The sequence below is a fragment of the Schistocerca piceifrons genome, chromosome 2 (assembly GCF_021461385.2).
Source record: "Schistocerca piceifrons isolate TAMUIC-IGC-003096 chromosome 2, iqSchPice1.1, whole genome shotgun sequence".
Lineage (NCBI taxonomy): Eukaryota > Metazoa > Arthropoda > Insecta > Orthoptera > Acrididae > Schistocerca > Schistocerca piceifrons.
Window position 1 is genome coordinate 27,035,303 of NC_060139.1, and position 21,335 is coordinate 27,056,637.

General features: G+C 40.1%; 1 protein-coding gene and 1 non-coding gene across 8 annotated transcripts in view; one reads left to right on the top strand and one right to left on the bottom strand.

The window, feature by feature from the left end:
* LOC124775910 (ankyrin repeat and fibronectin type-III domain-containing protein 1) overlaps positions 1 to 21,335 on the bottom strand; it is a 703,384-nt gene that overhangs the window by 100,854 nt on the left and 581,195 nt on the right. For all 7 annotated transcript variants that reach the window (XM_047250748.1, XM_047250750.1, XM_047250747.1 and 4 more), the window contains exon 5: positions 7,218 to 7,526. In XM_047250748.1, coding sequence (XP_047106704.1) covers positions 7,218 to 7,526 — 309 coding nt within the window. The remainder of the gene's footprint in view (positions 1 to 7,217; positions 7,527 to 21,335) is intronic.
* Trnat-ugu lies at positions 18,255 to 18,329 on the top strand. Its single transcript has one exon. It is a non-coding gene; the product is annotated as a tRNA-Thr (tRNA).

Genomic DNA, 21,335 nt, shown 5'->3' on the forward strand with positions numbered 1-21,335 from the left:
AAAACAGCAGGGAACCTCCACCTTGCTGCACTCGCTGGACAGTGTGCCTAAGGTGTTCCACATCTCTGATGACTGTCTGGTTGAAAGTGTATGTGACACTCATTGGTGAAGAGAATATGATGTCGTTCCTGGGCGGTCCATTCAGCTTGTTGTTGGATCCATCTGTACCACTCTGCATGGTACCATGATTGCAAAGATGGACCTTGCCCTGGACGTCAGGAGTGAAGTTACACATCATGCAGCCTATTGTGCTCAGTTTGAGTCATAACATGACGTGCTGTGGCTGCACGAAAAGCATTATTCAACAAGGTGGTGTTGCTGTCAGGGTTCCTCCGAGCCATAATCCGTAGCTAGTGGTCATCCACTGCAGTAGTAGCCCTTTGGTGGCCTGAGCGAGGCATGTCATCGACAGTTCCTGTCTATCTGTATCTCCTCCATGTCCAAGCAACATCGCTTTGGTTCACTCTAAGATGCCTGGACACTTCACTTGTTGAGAGCCCTTCTGGTGGCACAAAGTAATAATGTGGGCCAGCCACAGTGGCCATGCAGTTCTAGGCGCTTCAGTCTGGAACCGCGCGACCGCTACGATCACAGGTTCTAATCCTGCCTCGGGCATGGATGTGTGTGATGTCCTTAGGTTGGTTAGGTTTAATTAGTTCTAAGTTCTAGGGGACTGATGACCTCAGATGTTAAGTCCCATAGTGCTGAGAGCCATTTTATTTAATAATGCGGACGTGATCAAACCGCAGTATTGACTGTCTAGGCGTGGTTGAACTACAGACAACACGAGCCATATACCTCCTTCCTGGTGGAATGACTGGAACTGATCAGCTGTTGGACCCCATCCGTCTAATAGGCACTGCTCGTGCATGGTTGTTTACATCTTTGGAGGGGTTTAGTGACATCCCTGAACAGGCAAAGGGACTGTGTCTGCAATACAGTATCCACAGTCAACGTCTCTCTTCATGAGTTCTGGGAATGGGGGTGACGCAAAACTTTTTTTGATGTGTGTTTTATTTTAATATGGTTAGGTCTACATATGGATACTGTTTTCTAATAAACTGTTTCCTTACCATCTCTTTTCTTAGGTTTACAGAGAGTGTATGTACTGATATGTATCTAGTCATTTTCGCCTGTGCGTGCTGATACGTGCCTAGCCATTTATCATCTGTGTGTGTGTAGATATATGTCTACTTGACAAGTTGACATGTCTCAGGGAGAACTTGAAGAAGACAGCAAGTCGTGCTGTCAAAATATCATGTGAGAGTGTCGCGAACTATTATTCATGTCAATGTATCATTGGGAAACCCTGAAGAATCACATGTGACTAGTTGTTTATCAATTTTCTCTTCTTTGCATTGGCTTTTTGGATGTGTTAGTTATCCTGTGTGGGGGATATCACATTTGTTTGTGCTTATTATCCTGATGATTTTCATGCATTGTTCTAAGTTGGTAGGATGATTGTTATGCTACTTTCAACACCTACTGTATTCTGTGTAATATGTTTTAAAATTCCTGTATGTCATGCCTATGTATATTGTGTCACAACATTTTTGTATTCCTGATCCCTGGAATTTGTCCCTCTTGATTGTTGGTTGGCTTCAGTTTGGTTGGAGAGTTTGTACCATTTTACATGCTTTAAGGAGGCCCTGTATCTTAAGTATTTTTCCACTGTGTGTTAATTTATATGTCTAAGTCATGAAGTACCGGTACCATATATTTTGTTTTTGTGTGGTGTTGTCACTTTGTATGTATGAGTTGTGTATATATGTGGGTTTAGGGCTTGTGATTTTTACTGGATTCTGGAGATGTTGAGTGGGTTGTGTTTTGTTTTGTCTTTGTGTTTTAATTTTTGAATGAGTCTTGAATGTGTGTGTTACACCCATACTTCCAACCAATTTGCATGATTGATTGCATTTCTTTTTCATAATCTCTCTTGTTGAGTGAAATTCTGTTTATTCTACAGAATATGTGCCTAAGTGCAGCCAGCTTCTGGTTGTGGGGATTGTTTGATGTTGTATGTTTTATTGGGTCTTTGGCTGTATGTTTTTCCATAAATGTTGAAAGAACGTTTGCCATTTCCCTTCATTAACTTTATATTAAGAAAATTTATTTGATCTTCTTTATGTTCTGATGTGCTTTGTTGATTTCTGTGTTGAGTTCATCTGCTTTTCCATTTGGCTCACATAAAATACAAATAATGTCATTGACATAACTTTGATCAGTGACTACCTTTTCAAATATCTTGATTTTCTAAACGACTTATAAAAATGTTGGCTAATATTCCTGGCATGGCTAGCCCATCACTTTGCAAATAATATTTATTCTAAAACTGGAAGCAGTTTTGTTGAGTGATCAGTTTGTGGATACTTTTTATATCTATTATTGCTTTCCTAGTAATGTTGCTGTGGGGATGTAAGATTCTTGCTACGTCGAAAGACGTCGCAGATGCTGTGTGTCGTACGTCTATATTCTGTATGTGTTCTATTAGACCCACTTTGACAAAATCCTAAAACATAGATCAGTTGTTTCAGAAAAGTGAAATAGGACTCAGCAGAAAATAATGATACAAAAGTAGAAATTCTAGAAAGGCCAACATTTCAAAACAAGATTAGAAAGTTCGGGTGGTTTTCAGGAAAAGGCTGAAAGTACATCACAGGATGGACAGATAAAATCATAAAAACACACACTGAAAAAATGAAGAAATATTGAAAGACCGAAAAACAGGAAATAAAACAAAATTCTGAGGAGGTTACCTCATGTGTCCTATCGCACTTAATAACAAACATTTCCAGGAAATGAACAACTGATGGGGAGTAATAATAGAAGCAGATAAACAAAAAATAACTTTTCTTTAGCAGAACACAGGTGACACGGATGTCAATGAAACTTTCTTTCAAGTATCCTGGTACACATTGCACAGTAATGTAAGTCAAAGGTCAACATTATCTTCTCCTTACAGGTTATGTTGTAAGAGGTTAAATAGGAACTTGCAAATATTATGCAAATCTTACTGACTGACTGGAATGGAAAAAGAGATAACTGGTATAAATAGCAGAAATAAAATGTATCACTTTTCTTCAAGACAATACACATGCTATGGCAATGGAAAAACTGAGGGATTATAAAAATAAAGTCCAGTTTTCTTGCAATTAGTCTCATCTCATTTACTCCAGTGTTAATATTTTTCACTACCTTTCTTATCAATATTATCTCATAATATAGTAATATTATGAAAAGGATAGTTGCTAATCACTGTATAGCGGAGATTCTGAGTCGCAGATAGGCACAACAAAAAGACAGTTGGAAAGTGAGCTTTCAGCCAAGAAACGTTAAATCAGTAAGTGGCACGAAACAGCATATCCAGACACTACGGGATGATGATGGCATTGAAACAGAGGATGGCACGCGTAAAGCTGAAATACTAAACACCTTTTTCCAAAGCTGTTTCACAGAGGAAGACCGCACTGCAGTTCCTTCTCTAAATCCTCGCACAAACGAAAAAATGGCTGACATCGAAATAAGTGTCCAAGGAATAGAAAAGCAACTGGAATCACTCAATAGAGGAAAGTCCACTGGACCTGACGGGATACCAATTCGATTCTACACAGAGTACGCGAAAGAACTTGCCCCCCTTCTAACAGCCGTGTACCGCAAGTCTCTAGAGGAACGGAGGGTTCCAAATGATTGGAAAAGAGCACAGATAGTCCCAGTCTTCAAGAAGGGTCGTCGAGCAGATGCGCAAAACTATAGACCTATATCTCTTACGTCGATCTCTTGTAGAATTTTAGAACATGTTTTTTGCTCGCGTATCATGTCATTTCTGGAAACCCAGAATCTACTATGTAGGAATCAACATGGATTCCGGAAACAGCGATCGTGTGAGACCCAACTCGCCTTATTTGTTCATGAGACCCAGAAAATATTAGATACAGGCTCCCAGGTAGATGCTATTATTCTTGACTTCCGGAAGGCGTTCGATACAGTTCCGCACTGTCGCCTGATAAACAAAGTAAGAGCCTACGGAATATCAGACCAGCTGTGTGGCTGGATTGAAGAGTTTTTAGCAAACAGAACACAGCATGTTGTTATCAATGGAGAGACGTCTACAGACGTTAAAGTAACCTCTGGCGTGCCACAGGGGAGTGTTATGGGACCATTGCTTTTCACAATATATATAAATGACCTAGTAGATAGTGTCGGAAGTTCCATGCGGCTTTTCGCGGATGATGCTGTAGTATACAGAGAAGTTGCTGCATTAGAAAATTGTAGCGAAATACAGGAAGATCTGCAGCGGATAGGCACTTGGTGCAGGGAGTGGCAACTGACCCTTAACATAGACAAATGTAATGTATTGCGAATACATAGAAAGAAGGATCCTTTATTGTATGATTATATGATAGCGGGACAAACACTGGTAGCAGTTACTTCTGTAAAATATCTGGGAGTGTGCGTACGGAACGATTTGAAGTGGAATGATCATATAAAATTAATTGTTGGTAAGGCGGGTACCAGGTTGAGATTCATTGGGAGAGTGCTTAGAAAATGTAGTCCATCAACAAAGGAGGTGGCTTACAAAACACTCGTTCGACCTATACTTGAGTATTGCTCATCAGTGTGGGATCCGTACCAGGTCGGGTTGACGGAGGAGATAGAGAAGATCCAAAGAAGAGCGGCGCGTTTTGTCACCGGGTTATTTGGTAACCGTGATAGCGTTACGGAGATGTTTAATAAACTCAAGTGGCAGACTCTGCAAGAGAGGCGCTCTGCATCGCGGTGTAGCTTGCTCGCCAGGTTTGGAGAGGGTGCGTTTCTGGATGAGGTATCGAATATATTGCTTCCCCCTACTTATACCTCCCGAGGAGGTCACGAATGTAAAATTAGAGAGATTAGAGCGCGCACGGAGGCTTTCAGACAGTCGTTCTTCCTGCGAACCATACGCGACTGGAACAGGAAAGAGAGGTAATGACAGTGGCACGTAAAGTGCCCTCCGCCACACACCGTTCGGTGGCTTGCGGAGTATCAATGTAGATGTAGATGTAGATGAAGACCTTTGTCATAAACAGACAATATATACACACACACACACACACACACACTCTCAAACACAACTCATACACATCTAACCATAGTCTCTGGCAACTGAAGCCCGATCATAATATCTCATAATATTTACCACAGCATGTGGGTAATGTTTCAGGGCAGCTCTTGATCCTCTATCCATGAAGACGTTTTTGGTTTGGAACTACAGGGATTGGGTTTGAAGATATGGCTGTCAAAGAAGCATCGTACCAATGAACTTCTTATGAGAAGTTGATGAAACAGCTGGGAAACACGTGCTGAAGTGTCTGAAGCTGGCTACAACATTCCTTCTAGATTGTTCAAGAACATTGGGGAATGTTACAGAATCTTCCAAAAGGTTCAAGAAGTTCTAGAATGTACCAGAATGTTGCAGAACATTGAAGTATGTTCGAGAATGTTCTCAAATGCTCCATTATCCTGTTTAGTGGGGATATGTACCAGTTCGGAAAGGTATAGATAGATGATGATGAGACACATGTGTCAGTACACTTCTGGAAATGTATTAGAGTGGATCAAGGAAAGGTGAAAATGATAGAAAGTGAAATAAATTTAAGTGGGAGTGAATTGCTTAAGGTAGTGAACAGTGTTATTAAGTGAAATTTTAGTGGGGTAAGTAATATTAACATCTAACAGGATGCAGAAATGTGGAAAAAGGATGACATCTGGCCAGTGGTGAACTGGAAAGAAGGAAACAGAAAGAACAATGCAGAAATGAAACAGATGAGGAAAGAGAAGCATGTTTAGGTTCACAATGGGAGAAAATGAATAGACTGAAAGAAAAGTTGACTGAAGAACAATGAGATGAAATCAGAGAAGAGGACTGAGTGAGAAACTCATAAATTATATATAGAGAATCTGAAGAAGAAACAGGATTATGAAATCAAATAAATGAATAGGTAATGAGATCATAAGTGAATAAACATTAGTGTATGAGAAGAGCAAAGCAGAAAAAAATAGAGATTACAGTTTGACAAGTGGAACTTTCTGTTATGATTCGACTAAAGAGTACAACAAACACAAAAATGCTGTCACTGACAAAATGGATCAAGTGTATTAGTTCTGCAGTACCAGGAAATTCAGAAAAAAGGAACAACCGGATTGTGCTGCATGAATGAAAAGATGATTAGCGCCAATGGAAGTGCCTCCACCAGAATTATTTCAATACATGACTGGGCAAATTCCAGAACAAAAACAGTGAAGGCCATCGATTCACTCCTGTGTTTTCGATTCAAGGATAAGTCTATAATAGAGTGGAATCGCTGCATGATCTAATAAAATTTTCCAACTGTTTTTCACTGGTGATGAACAGATGGAAGGTGATGAATATCATGCAAATATAAGTGAATTGATATGGGAAATCAGTTAAGAACTGTAGAGGATTTACATAAGTATAATGAACAGTGTCAGATAAAATAGTATCCAATGAGCATAAAGTTGTGATCTGAGCCAACAAAAGACCAGTAGGAGAACATAAATGTCAAATAAATGCACCTCAAGTAAATGAAATTACCATTGTGCATGTGGACATTGAGTACAAGAGCCATGACATAATTATTCATCAAACAAGAGAAGCAATGCAATGTATCACAGAAACACATCATTCTTATGAAACATGTTAATATCTGTTAATTTTTATAAGAGGAAAAAATGTAGACTCTTCAATTTGAAACAAAGGAACTCATATACAGGCACAGAGAACAAACAGAAAAGTTACTATGAAGGAATTTTATGTGTATTGCATATTTAAATTTTTTACAATGTTCTGGGATGTTCTAGAGTTTTTAAAATGTTTTTGAACATTTTTGAAAGCTTGACAATGTTCTCGGGGTTCTATACAGAAATGTCAGTGAGTCAAAGAGTAATTTTTTTCCAAACTGTGGTACTGTTAGATACTTAAGTGCATTAAAGAGTACTTAAGTTTTTTTGAGCATTCAGGAATATTTTTGAGTGTGAAATACTAATATTTTAATGATTTTTCTGAATTTTCATTTTTACTATGTTCTTGAGTAGCCTAGAATTGTCTCAGAAAACAAATGAAAATAAAGACCAAGTGAAGCCAGCAAGTACTGTCATCTCTCAGTAAAAATACCCTTCACTTCATAAGTAGATTGAAAGCATTAAAAAGTCATACTCACGAGCCTGGTCAAATCCAAGAAGCATCTTCTTCAGACCCTTAGCCCTGCGCTCCCATAGCATCAGCTGTTTATCTGTGGCTGCATCTCCGCCTCCACCACAACTAGTCACTGAAGCAGCTGCTGCTGTGTGCTGAATAACACTACTGAACGATGCCCGATGCATGTTGATATTGTTATTATTGTTGTTGTTGCAGGATAGCAGATGATCATCTATGGGTGATATCGCTCCACCACCCAGTTCTTGTACGCGGCGTTCAGCTTCTGCCAAAAGCTGCTTTAAATGTGAACCCAGTGACTCAGGGGTTTTGACTGAAAATAAAGCAAGTAGCTATCAACAATAGATGACCAACACAGTTTTTACATAAAGTAATAAATGTTTGATATCAGTTGTATAATAGTTAATATGTCATAAAATCACAATGGTCGTTCATCAGGCAATACAAATAAAAAGGATAACATCATATTAGCTTTAAACATATATCATTGTAACTATAAGAATGATTGTCAACTTTGGAGGTATAGAAATCAATAAGTTAACATATTTTGGATGTTTTCATTCACTGATATCTTACAGGATAATATTATGGGGAGACTCCTCACTAGGCAAAATGTACTCATTGTACAAAAGCAAGTAAGTATTCAGATGCATCAAATAAGAAGCTGAGAATATTAATAACATCCACACTAATAGAATTTGTTATCAGTAGTAACACAAATATTCACTAGCATAACATCATACAAAAAAATAAACTGCATTATCCTTTAATGAAACAAAATTTGGCACAGAAATTGAATGAAATTAGCAGTCTAGACAGCAGTCTACCAATGTAAATGAAGTGTCTGACAGACAGCAGAAGCAATTTCAAATGTAAATTAAAGATATTTCTCTCTAACAACAACTACACCTAAGAGGAATTCTTGAACAGAAACAGTCATTTATATAGAAGAAAACCCTGTGACTGACCAGCATATAACCATATAAAAATTTTTTTGTTCATGAATATTGTGAATATGATATAACAATTATCTTACACAAATTGTGAACTATATGTTAATGCTGTCTTTCTTTATACTGCTAAACTAGATTTCTTTGTCTGAATGTTGGAAGCACTGAAATCAAGTCACACTTGTCATACAGTATGCACAAACATTAGAAATTAGCTGACACATAAAACTCCGGCTCATGTGAAAAAAGAAAAATCACATTAACACTGTTACTGACACATCTCTTAGAATTAAAAATAAGAAGAGAGAAATACATAAAATAAGGGAAAGGGAACAACTCACCTATAGCAGATCAACAAGTACAGCATACAAATATATAACAGAAAATAGCATTTACACTAGTTCTTTTTCTAACAATAGTACACACATTCACTCACACACAACCACAAACACAGCCAATTGCACACTCCTGAGTCTTGCCATAGCCACAGTTTTGGTGTCTGTGTGGTTGTGTGTGTGAATGTCTCTACTCTTCCTAGCAGAGCAGAGCTAGTGCTCGAAAGCTAGAGTGAATGCTGTTTTTTTTTTATATATATGTTTCTATGTTTCTGTGCTCCATGCATCAAAACACTGTAGATGTATGGTTGCCCTCCCCTTATTTTACATAAAACTGAGAAGAGAGCTAGTTTTTGGATTGTTAGTTTAATCCCACAAGCACCTATTTTTTAATAATAAAGCACTCATTATTGAACACAATATGTTGCAATTTTTTATCTTAAGTGTAATTGTAAAATGTAGATGGCAGAATATCATGCATCCGCATTACAAATTTATGTTGATAAGTCTATTAGCATGGCACAGGGAAATATAAATAGTAAACATGCCATTGTCCTTAAAATGTCTATGGACGGATTCTTTCTTCCCAAAGTAGTGGCTTCTCTGTAATACCCTAAGAATACATATAATCTTCCTTGTTAATAATAAAAGCATTTAAATGCTAATGATTGTTAATTGATACTGTAACATATAAATGCAGTTTGTAATAAATGTCTTTCTCTGTTATTATGCTTAATATCTCTTTCCAAAAGCCTGAAAGTTCTCTTTTGATAGGTTGTGTGCACAGTGTGTGTGTGTGTGTGTGTGTGTGTGTGTGTGTGTGTTTGTGTGTGTGTGTGTGTGTGTGTGTGTGTGAACAATATTGTGCGAACTATAGGCTACTAATTGTACTTGATAAATGAAAGGTAATAACTGAAAATTTATTTGAAATGATGATGGTAAGTGGGATTTTGTTGTCAGCAATTCAACTTTTATGTGGTGTGGATTCTCTTCTTCCTGCAGAGAAGGCCACATTTTGGCCACAGTAAACATGAGTAAGTGCAGGTAACTTGCATAAATGGAATGTAAAGTTATTTATTAATTACATCGTAATGTGCAGTTCATTACTCTCCATAGTGAATTACACCTACATTACTCCATGTCTAGTATGTGTCATTTCCTTTCCCTTTCAGTAAGTCTTCTGATTAACATGAACACAATCACAATATATAAACCTCAGACAATGAAACATGTTTTTAACTCAGTATTATTGTGTATAATTTGTATAGTTCTATAAGCTTATCACCTATAATTCAAACCCTCACTCCATATACTGTCTAAAAAGATACTCGTTTTTCACTTTCATTAATGATTAGGTTTAGCCTACTGCTTTCAGAAAAGTTAAGGTACACACAAAAATTATTCATCCAAGAGGAACAATGTTAAATGTCCTACCTGCCATTTAATCTACACAATTTTATATTCAGAACCCATTCAACACTGTTAAAAGTACAGTTTCCTTCAGGTTGTTTACTAACACAGATGTGTAGTTATATAGGTTATCTCTAAAATATAAGCAGTGCATTACCTACTGCTAACTGTATTTCACAAACACTTATACATGTTGCTGAAACAATCTCTTTTGTGCTGCACATGATGCTACACTTGTTGGCAATTACAGCTGATGTGCAGCTGTAAGTAGAAAGTGGAGCACTCCAGCCAAGCAGTATTGTTTTCACTTCCCCCCACTCCCTACTTCCACCTGCTCATTTCTTTCTCTCTCTCTTCCACTGTAAATTTCTCCTCTTCATCACTAATGAAATGCAAGCTTTGTATGAAAGAAAATCTATCTTAATAACCTTTCTAAAACTTTACTTTTTTCACCTGTACCAATCTAAATAAAATTCTTAGCAAAAAAGAGATTTAACTTCCTAAATACTTTCTTTTATATATAGCTTAATAGATGACCGAAAGTCTAGCACATTTCCTATGCCGTTAGTTACCACAGATAACAATGGCCATCATTCTTCATTTGACAGATATGGTTTTCATAATGAATAATATTTTTATGAATAATTTGCTTCACCTTTTTGATGAAAATATCAAAAATATAAGAACTGGTTGAATCATTGCACTAGATGTGATTTTTTTAGATTTAAAAAATATGATAATCTGTAAAGCCACAATGGCACTAAGAAGGTTGTTTGAATTTTCCTTTCCTTGACTGATATATAAAAAATGACTACCAGAAACACATAACAGGGTCTGATCTTCAAAAAGTATTAAGTCACTGTACAGTTGTACACTGATAACAAATTACGTGATGCGTGTAACTGAATCATGATGCTTCTCGGTTTGTGTTGACTCATAAAATCCACAGTTATCTTTGCCACAAAGAAAGATTGTAGGTAACATATATTTCATTTTACGTTTGAAAGTTGTAGGCCCATTAACAGAGCACTGTACAGTTATGTAATAAATTGAACTTACAAGCACACTGTGGTACAATGTTTGGCACAGCACTTCACAACATAATATTCATGTGTACATCATCACAATTTTCAGCTTGAGAGTCAATAAATAACCACCAAGGCATCTGACTTGTTGCTAATGTTTAACTACTTCTAGTTTGCTGTAATTATACTCTGTACAGGAAGTGCATTTCATAATGAGGAAGCAGTGTATTCATTAACTGTGCTTGTCCGAATGAAACTGAGACTAGAGAAAGCTGTACTTATTTCTTTTATCCTCCTTTGACAAAAGAATAACATTATGTAAAGTTGTTCACACAGAGAAACCCCAGAGATGTAGAATATTTCAAGATTTCAGTTATAAAAGAAATCCAGCTACAATAAAATGCTCATGAAAGCTGCAGTAAAATATAATAATTTAAAATATAATAAAAGCTGCAGTAAAATAAAAATGTTAGGATGCTTATGTATCAAGTTATCTATGAAAGGGTTGAGAATTAGTGGCTTATGTCATTATATTGCTGCTACTCTGAAAAAAGTTACTGCTCTTCCTATAGAACAGCGGCCAACAGAAAAGATATCTGCACTACTAAATATGCCTCCAAAACAAATATGTTTTGTCATGAAGGAACCAAATGTATTTTGTCATGAAGGAAGAGACCAAGAATGTTAATGGCAGAGGAGAAAGGAGCACAAATCGAAAGCTTTGTCCATAATGGGCTGTTCATCACTGACTGACAGCACTGTCCCCTCCTAGAATCTCGAGCATAGAGCTTTTATTTATTACAGAATTCTCATACACTTCTAGAAGTGAGTTGCTGTGGTTCTGCTAAGTTTAGACAGTTGTTGCATTATGTCACTGATCACAATGAGACAATACTGTGGCCTTAGTAATTGGTGTATAATATACATTCAGTTGATGAATGAAGAGCTTTGCATTCCACTTACCCCCTCCCCACCCCTCTTCTGCCCCGGGGATAAATTTCTGTGGACACTCATGGCTGCGACTGATCAAGTAACACACAAAAAATTCAACTTACTGCTTACAATGAATATTGGAGTTTAAACCAAATTTTGTCCATAAATGACTGTTCCTCACGGAACGTTACTTTACTGAACCAGTAAATTGATAATGGTTTTCTAGAGTACAAAACAGATAAAACTCTTGGGTTCATTGTTCAGTGGATTAGTGGGGAATTAGAATGTTAAGACATTATGACAAGATATTATGTCTTTCAAAAGATTTATCCAACTGTGTATTACATGTTGCCTTGAACATAAACACGAGTTTAAAAATCGGTACGGACACACTCAACCCTGTTTGGCAAAACTGTGACTAACACCACATAACAGGTTTTAAGTTGTTAAATGTCCTTCAGACAAAGAAGCATTTTTACAACACTACTTCTCAGTACTAATGCACTTTTCACTCATTCTCCACACCCAAAGATCTCATTTATGGCAGAATATGTATGTGAAATAATATGAAGCCAATGGATTAGAAGAATATAACAACTGACTGAAACTGTGCACTGATTCATGACACATGTGGACAGCTCAGGTGAAAGGATATTATCGCTGGGAGCCAGGGTTGTTTTCACTCTCCCCATTCCCTACTTCCACCTGCTGAGTTGTTTATGTCTGTCACTGTACATCCATCACTTACGAAATTCAAGGTGGGCACCTATAAGTGAAAGAAAATGTATCTGAAATTACCTTTCTATAACTATTGAATTATAATGTGCCTATCTGAATAAAATTCCTAATAGAAAATGGATATAACTCCGTAATTATTATAATTCTTTCTTGCAGAAATAATGAAAAGTCTCTTACCTGAATAAATTAAGTCACTACAATTAATCTGACATTTGTTCGAAAGTTAGTTTGTGAGAGATGAGGGTGTTTTTATGTAAATGAGACAACTCGAGTAAATCACTACAGAATTTCTTAGCCTTCTGAGGATTTAAGGCAGTTGTCTCAAGTCAGCTGTTTGATGAAGTTCAGGCAAAACATTTCTTTCCAGGTGATTGAGGTAGTAAACAGGACGACCTTAAGGTGAACTTGTTAATCTTTAGGAAGGAATCCTCCACTCTCAAGACGAAAGGAGTTACTGCTCTTACAGACTGAAAAGCACCATTAACGATTATTGTGACTTCTAATGAGTCTGGAGTTGACAGGACTAACAGGCGCTCAATTAAGTTTGAAGTAGCAAATGTCTCGCTTCAGCTGTACAATTAGTTCCTTCCAGTACTAATGAATTGCCATTGGGCAAAATGAACAATTCTATCGAAAATAGCAGCCTTTATTTTTCTCTACTGAAGAACGTTATTAAATGTTATTTTAATTAGTGCATAATACCTCTGTCAGACCTGTCAGTACGGAAGCATGGAACACATATAGCAAGCAAGGCATTTCCTATTCTGAAAATGCAGATGGTAACGATTATTCGAGGAGACATACCCTGAGGCATTAGACATTTAATCCTGTGTGGATTGTCTACCGTGCAGACACTGAAATAATTTCGGTTGTATGCTTGAGAATTTTTATAGTACCGTATTTGTTTCTCAAAATATTCGCCTTTAAAATTTATACACTATAGTTTGCTATCGAACCAATTCTGAAAACTATTTTCCCACTCTGATAATGATAGGCCTACTGCAAAAACCTGGTTCTAGAAGAATTCAACAGCTTGTGGTGATGAAACATACATTTTGTTTCTCATTACAGACCAAAAGAAGTCGTTAGACGATAAATCATCTGACTACTGACAATGAGACATTAATTGATCTGCTTGATGTGGTGGACCAGGTGGTTTTGTCACGATGAAGATCCATGCGTCGGGCCTGGAAACCGAAAAGTCACGGGTTCGAATCCCGGCCAAAACACCGTTTCTTCGGTCTGCTATGAATGCAGCCATAATTGCCAATGACGTGTAGATTTGCCAGAATGGCAAGTGGTTCGAATTCCACATTAAATTCCAGGTTCCTTTTATGCTGTAGGATTACGCGGGTAGATTAAAGATTAAAATTTTTAATAGCAGAACATTCATATGGAATGTATTGCAATCTTCGATATACGCGGAAGCCTCTGCCTCGCGATAACTCATATGTCGACCTTCTTCAACCATGACGCGCACAGCATCAATGTTTTCACGAAGCCACAACCGATTTCGATCAAACTTCACGAAATTCATCGTTGGCGGAAGCCCGACCGCGGCGAAATTCAACAAACTGATTGTGAACAGTCTTTTCTATCGCTGACTGATTAGCAAAAGTGGATGAGGCGATTCGAGGCATTTTTGTCGAAATCTTACAAAATCAACCAACGAAAAAATACACGAGTAACTTTAAATTTTTCACAATACTATTTCCATACACAGGCACTTTAAACAAACTCTATACTAAATCGCATAATTTAATTGGTTTCAAGTTTATGGTGTGTCGCCAGAAGGACTAGGTATTACAGTCTCTCGGCGCATTTTTGTAAATAACATTAAGAATCACTAGGTACACACTACACCGAGCACGAATCAACATTATTTCACAATAGTTACTTATTGTTACGGTGCACAATACTGTTACGTAGCTACAGTTAGCAACGAGAATAAACATTTCGGAGCGGCATGAAGTCGGACTTCACCATCAAAAGAGGAAGGAAGGAAGATTGGGATTGACTTACCGTCTACATCGAGGTCTTTGGAGACGGAGCACAAGCTCGGATTGTGTCAAGGATGAGGAAGGAAATCGGTCGTACCTTTTCAAAGGAACCATCCCGGCATTTGCACAGCGCGATTTAGAGACATCGTGTAAAACCTAAATCTGGATAACCGGACGTGAGTTTGAACCGTCGTCCTCCCGACTGCAAGTCCAGTCTGCTACCCACCGCGCCAGCTCGCTGGGAGATATAGAAGGGAGATTAGTAGGGGAGAGTGAACTGCCTTGGTAGGCCTATGCTTTCAGACTTTTGCTTCTACCCAGCCCTATCAGTGCCGGATTAGCCACGTATGTAGCAGGAGTTAGCAAATGCTAAGGGGCCGCGCGCATTTGTAGGAGCGGGGAGGGGGGGGGGGGGGCTGCAATGTTCTCCCATACCGGTCCCAGACTTGTAAGGACTTTTGGTAGTAGGGCGTTCCATTCCTCCACCAGCGCAACTGACAACTGCTGGATAGTCGCTGGGCATGCAGACGTGCCGCAGTACGTTTCCCTAACGCATAACACACGTGGTCGATAAGATTTAAGTTGGGTTCTACTCACCGAATATCCTCTTGTTTCAACAGCTCCTCCATCTGCACTGTTTCATGCGGTCGCGCACTGTCATCTACAAAAATGAAGTCAGGGCCGAATACACCCATCAAAAGTTGCACATAGGCAAGGGATGCATAGAGAAGGAGTACAGTCACAAAAACGTTGACCACTGAGTGCACCGGCTTCAAAGATTTGGGGGTCAGTACGCTCACGCAACATGAGGATACGACCAGAATCACTACTCAGATTGAATCTCCTCTCATCCGAGAAGTGCATGCGACTCCACCCTCAGTTGGTCCGTGGGTGCACTCCCTATGCTCTTGGCATCGCTTTTAAGTGCGGGTGACAGCGGAATACAACGTACTGGTCATCGGGCAGAGAGACTACCCCAATGCAGTCGCTGTGCCACTGTGGAGCGTGACACTAAGTGCCTCGCAGTCCTGTTGAAATGAATGCTTTTGGCGGGGCCTCTCGTCGTTTAGACCGGTCATCTGACGCAAGTCTTTTTAGTCGACGCTACTTCGGTGAGCTGCGTGTCTATGAGGACGAAATGATGATGAAGACAACATAACAACCAGACCCCGAGTGTAGAAAATCACACACCCGGCCGGGAATCGAAGCTGGGCCCTTCGCATGGCGTTCTGCCGCGCTAGCCACTCAGGTATGGAGGCGGACTGCAGTCCAGTTGAATCAGTTGCAATTGCACCCGCAATATGACTTGGGTCCCTTCTTGCCTGTTCAAATACACTACTGGCCATTAAAATTGCTACACCAAGAAGAAATGCAGATGATAAACGGGTATTCATTGGACAAATATGTTATACTAGAACTGACATGTGATTACATTTTCACGCAATTTGGCTGCATAGATCCTGAGAAATCAGAACCCAGAACAACCACCTCTGGCCGTAATAACGGCCTTCATACGCCTGGGCATTGAATTAAACAGAGCTTGGACGGCGTGTACAGGTACAGCTGCCCATGCAGCTTCAACACGATAACACAGTTCATCAAGAGTAGTGACTGGCGTATTGTGACGAGCCAGTTGCTCGGCCACTACTGACCAGACGTTTTCAGTTGGTGAGAGATCTGGAGAATGTGCTGGCCAGGGCAGCAGTCGAACATTTTCTGTATCCAGAAAGGCCCGTACAGGACCTGCAATATGCGGTCGTGAATTATCCTGCTGAAATGTAGGGTTTCGCAGGGATCGAATGAAGGGTAGAGCCACGTGTCGAAACACATCTGAAATGTAACGTCCTCTGTTCAAAGAGCCGTCAGTGCGAACAAGAGGTGACCGAGACGTGTAACCAATGGCAACCCATACCATCACGCCGGGTGATGCCAGTATGGCGATGACCAATACACGCTTCCAATGTGCGTTCACCGTGATGTCGCCAAACACGGATGTGACCATCATGATGCTGTAAACAGAACCTGGATCCATCCGAAAAAATTACGTTTTCCCATTCGTGCACCCAGGTTCGTCGTTGAGTATACCATCGCGGGCGCTCCTGTCTGTGATGCATCGCCAAGGGTAACCGCAGCCGTGGTCACCGAGCTCATAGTCCATGTTGCTGCAAACGTCGTCGAACTGTTCGTGCAGATGGTTGTTGTCTTGCAAACGTCCCCATCTGTTGACTCAGGGATCGAGACGTGGCTGCACGATCCGTTACAGCCATGCGGATAAGATGCATATCATCTCGACTGCTAGTGATACGAGGTCGCTGGGATCCAGCACGGCGTTCCGTATTACCCTCCTGAACCCACCGATTCAATATTCTGCTGACAGTCATTGGATCTCGACCAAGGCGAGTAGCACTGTCGCGATACGATAAACCGCAATCGCGATAGGCTACAATCCGACCTTTATCAAAGTCGGAAACGTGATGATACCCATTTCTCCTCCTTACACGAGGCATCACAACAACGTTTCACCAGGCAACGCCGGTCAACTGAGCGTTGGTGTATGAGAAATCGGTTGGAAACTTTCCTCATATCAGCACGTTGTAGGTGTCGCCACCGGCGCCAACCTTGTGTGAATGCTCTGAAAAGCTAATCATTTGCATATCACAGCATCTTCTTCCTGTCGGTTAAATTTCGCGTCTGTAGCACGTCATCTTCGTGGTGTAGCAATTTTAATGGCCAGTAGTGTATTTAGCGATCATCTGCTGCTGCAGTTCGCCGTAGTCGATCGCCTCTTCCTCTTTGGGAAGTGGTACCTGTTGTTCGGAACGCTTCCCATGCATCTCAAACAACGCTGTGAGCAATACCACACTCCTGGACTACGTACGTTACACTTCGCCCTCCTTCCTGTTTCCCGATGATTCTTTCCCGTTTGAAGTCATATGGGCCATGTTGTAATAAAGAACACTACCGCAGTGCACCGTAACTGCTCGCTGATTGATATGCACCATCTTTCACCATAGCTACAACTGCCTCGTGTTGCGGGGCGAGCCCCATATGGCGCTATAGTTACTCTGATCACTCGCCATGTGACGCCTTAGCTTTTTGTGCACGACTGGGAGTCCTCTGGAAACATGTTTCTGCACTTTCATTAATTTCCATCAAAGTTATTACTATGTCACAAGTTGGACAACTTTGCATCCGCCGTTTTTTCCCCAACGTTTGAGGCTTTAATGAAACAAATTGGTTACACATATATCATTCAAAGTATTTTACATAGCTGGCCACTACTTTCTCCCATATTTCGGGCTGCGTACGAATCCCGCGCCGAAAAAATTGTTCATCGTTTGAAGCGATCCACGAATCGATCCAATTTGTGACTTCTTCATGAGATCGGAAGTGTTGGTCAGCCAGGTCATGCGGCATTTATCTTAACATATAAGTATATAGTTCTGGCGATACCGGCCATGACCTTCTTCTTCTGTGCGGATGCACACATATTCCCCGAACTCTTACGGGACTTGGAAGAATCTCTTCCACGAGTAATGCGTGTGTTGGGGTGGGACACTACGAATGTGGTGTGTGGACATAGAAGGTGATAATGTGAGTCTCGCGGGAGGCGTGCGTGAGATAGTCCCTGCAGTCGCACTATCATCTGTGCCCTCGGTGGCTCAGATGGATAGAGCGTCTGCCATGTAAGCAGGAGATCCGGGGTTCGAGTCCCGGTCGGGGCACACATTTTCACCTGTCCCCGTTGATCTATATCAACGCCCGTGCGCAGCTGACGGTATTAATATAATTCTAATTTTGATCTAAACAGGTGATAGTCAGAGGAAGTAATGTCTGGATAACACCGCGGGTTTTAACGTTTCCAAGTTCGTTTTGACATCTTTTGCAGCGTGGGGTCGAGCGTTGTCGTGCTGCAAAATCACTTTATCGTGCCTCTCGCTCTACTGCGACCGTTTGTCTTTTAATGCTCTGCTCAAACGCATTAGTTGCGTTCGATAACGAGCACCTGTGATTGGTTAACACCTCATAGTACACGACGCCGAGCTGATCCCACCAAATGCAGAGCATGATCTTGGAGCCGTGAATATTCGGTCTGGCCGTCGACGTGGAAGCATGGCCGGGATGATCTTTTTGCGTTTAGGGTTATCATAATGAACCCATTTTTCGTCACCGGTCACAGTGCGATGCAGAAATCCCTTCCGTTTTTGCCTCTGAAGCAACTGTTCACAAGCACACAAACGCCGTTCAACGTCTCTTGGTTTCAGCTCACACGGGACCCAAAAAAAGTTCCTTCTTTCTGAATCATGCCCATAGCCTTGAGACGTTTTGAAATAGTTTGCTGTGTCACTCCCACTAATCGTGCCAATTCTTCTTGAGTTTGATGCTTGTCTTCACTCGGCAATGTCTCCCATTCCGCATCTTCGAAAACATTCTCTCTTCCACCACTATGCTGGTCTACGACGTTAAAATCACCGTTCTTGAAGCTTTAAAACCACTCACGATACGTTCTTTCACTAATAGCATCCTTACCATACGTACTTGAGAGCATTCGATGAGACTCAGCCGGTGTTTTCTTCATATTGAAACAAAACAGCAACACCTCCCGCAAATGACGAGAATTAGGCTCGTAAACTGACATTTTCAATCAAGATCAACTTTATGCTGCAGACATAAATCGACAAATGCTTCAAGGAGGTTATGTTGACCGAGGTCCAAGCTAACTGCCTGGCGTCTGCGATAAGTTTCCTTCGACCATTACTTAACGTTTTCGCCACCTATCGGCAAACGGCGGAAGCTAAGTTGTACACCTTGTATATTACTTCTTAAGTTCTGCAGAGCAGTGTATTCTAAAAATGTATAGCATTTTACTCACAATAGAAATTCTGCAATTGACGAGTTAACAATATATTCTAAATAACTTTAAAATATAATTGTGGGCAGAACTTAAGGATGAAATTAATTTTCGCATGAAGTGTCACTGCCAAGTAGAGTAGCTCGATGAAACCTGGACCGTACGTAGAAAGAACTGCTACAGTGTAGAACAAAAGGTAACTGAAGGAAATACGCTCTGAGAAAAAAAGAAATGACACTTTTATTCAGAGACAATAATTACTCTGGAGTCAGCGCGATTTATGATGGTCCCCTGGACATTACGACGGGACATGGTACTTAATGCGGTGCGTGATCATCAGGGACTGCAGTACATGCTCTGCGGCGTGCCCTCATATTGGTCACAAGGTTGTTATGGAGTTCCTGTGATAGTGCGTTCCATTCGTCCTCCAGCTTCGTTGAAAACTGCTGGATAGTCATTGGTGTATGTGCACATACGTCTCCCTAAGTCTATTCGCTGAATATCCTCTCGTTGCAAGAACCGTTCCACCTGGGCTGTTCGATGCGATCGTGCATTGATATCCATAAAGATGTAGTCAGAGTCGAATGCATCCCTAAAAAGTCACTCATTGGGGGAGGAGTACACGCCACAATAACCTTGACCAGTGAGCGTACCGTGTTCAAAGATTTGGAGGTCGGCAGCCCATGCAACATTATGCCTCCCTACACAACACCTGGACCACCAAAACGACATATGCGATAATGTTCCTGGGTGCACTGCGCGTTCCCACTTCTCGCCATATGAGAATAGGTCTAGCATCGTCGAGAATGGTCATTTTGGTGGTCCAGGTGTTATAGTGTGGAGAGGCACAATGTCACATTACAATAGCACCATCTAGTTTTCGTTCATAACCTTTGACTACAAGATAAATGGTTTAAAACTGAAGTTACAGAAAGTAACTTTGTGGGAAAATAAGATACAAATATGAGCGAAATAAATAACATGAAAGATTTCGACTTAGTGGTTGAATACTGTACTCGAAAACTACAACCTGCCTAAGAAAGAGCATACTACAAAACAAAATAAGAATTGTACATCTTATATGATCTACCTTGAAACCCAGCTCAGATGTGTACGATCCAATCTGATAAAAAATTATGGTACTAGAGTGTATACAAACTAGGTACAAGTCTCATTTGCCCCGCAAGATACCTAATATCTCACGGAAACCTGCCGATATTCTATGGACCCCTCCAACTGTGTCGCTCCAGTAAAGACTGCTGAGAAAAGGTTCGGCTCATAACAGCACGCACAGACACCACAAACTATTCTTTCCACGCTCTGTACGAGGACGAAACAGAAAGAAGTCTGAGTTTATGGTACAAAAGCAAAAGGCAAAAGTAATTCGCGGACTATAGACACAGATTTAATATAATACGGTACGTAACTGATAAGTATTTACAATCACTTTCTTAGTGCCCATTTATTGTACTAAAAGTTATTCATTTGCCATAAATGCTGTAAAATTCGCTAATAATAACAACAGATTCTACATTAACAACTACCATCATGTAGGATTCAGAATATACACCTAAAGGTCGATACCCAATTAACAGGTAACGAGTATAAACTGATAACTACAAAAATACTGAAGTATGTTCCTCCTCAACAGTTATTACACTCTGTTCCTTTTTACAGAATTAAAAAATGTAACACAAGGCAATATTAATCCATAATAACACAGTTTACATAGGTATAAAATGTCTCCAATGGTAAATGTCAAGCAGAAGCAGTCTCCACATTTTAGTATTCACTTTGTCGAATGATCTTCCTCTCACATCAAATTGTTGGAAACGCGCCAGCCCTTCAAGATTTCACACCCTCCGCATCTGCAGCAACG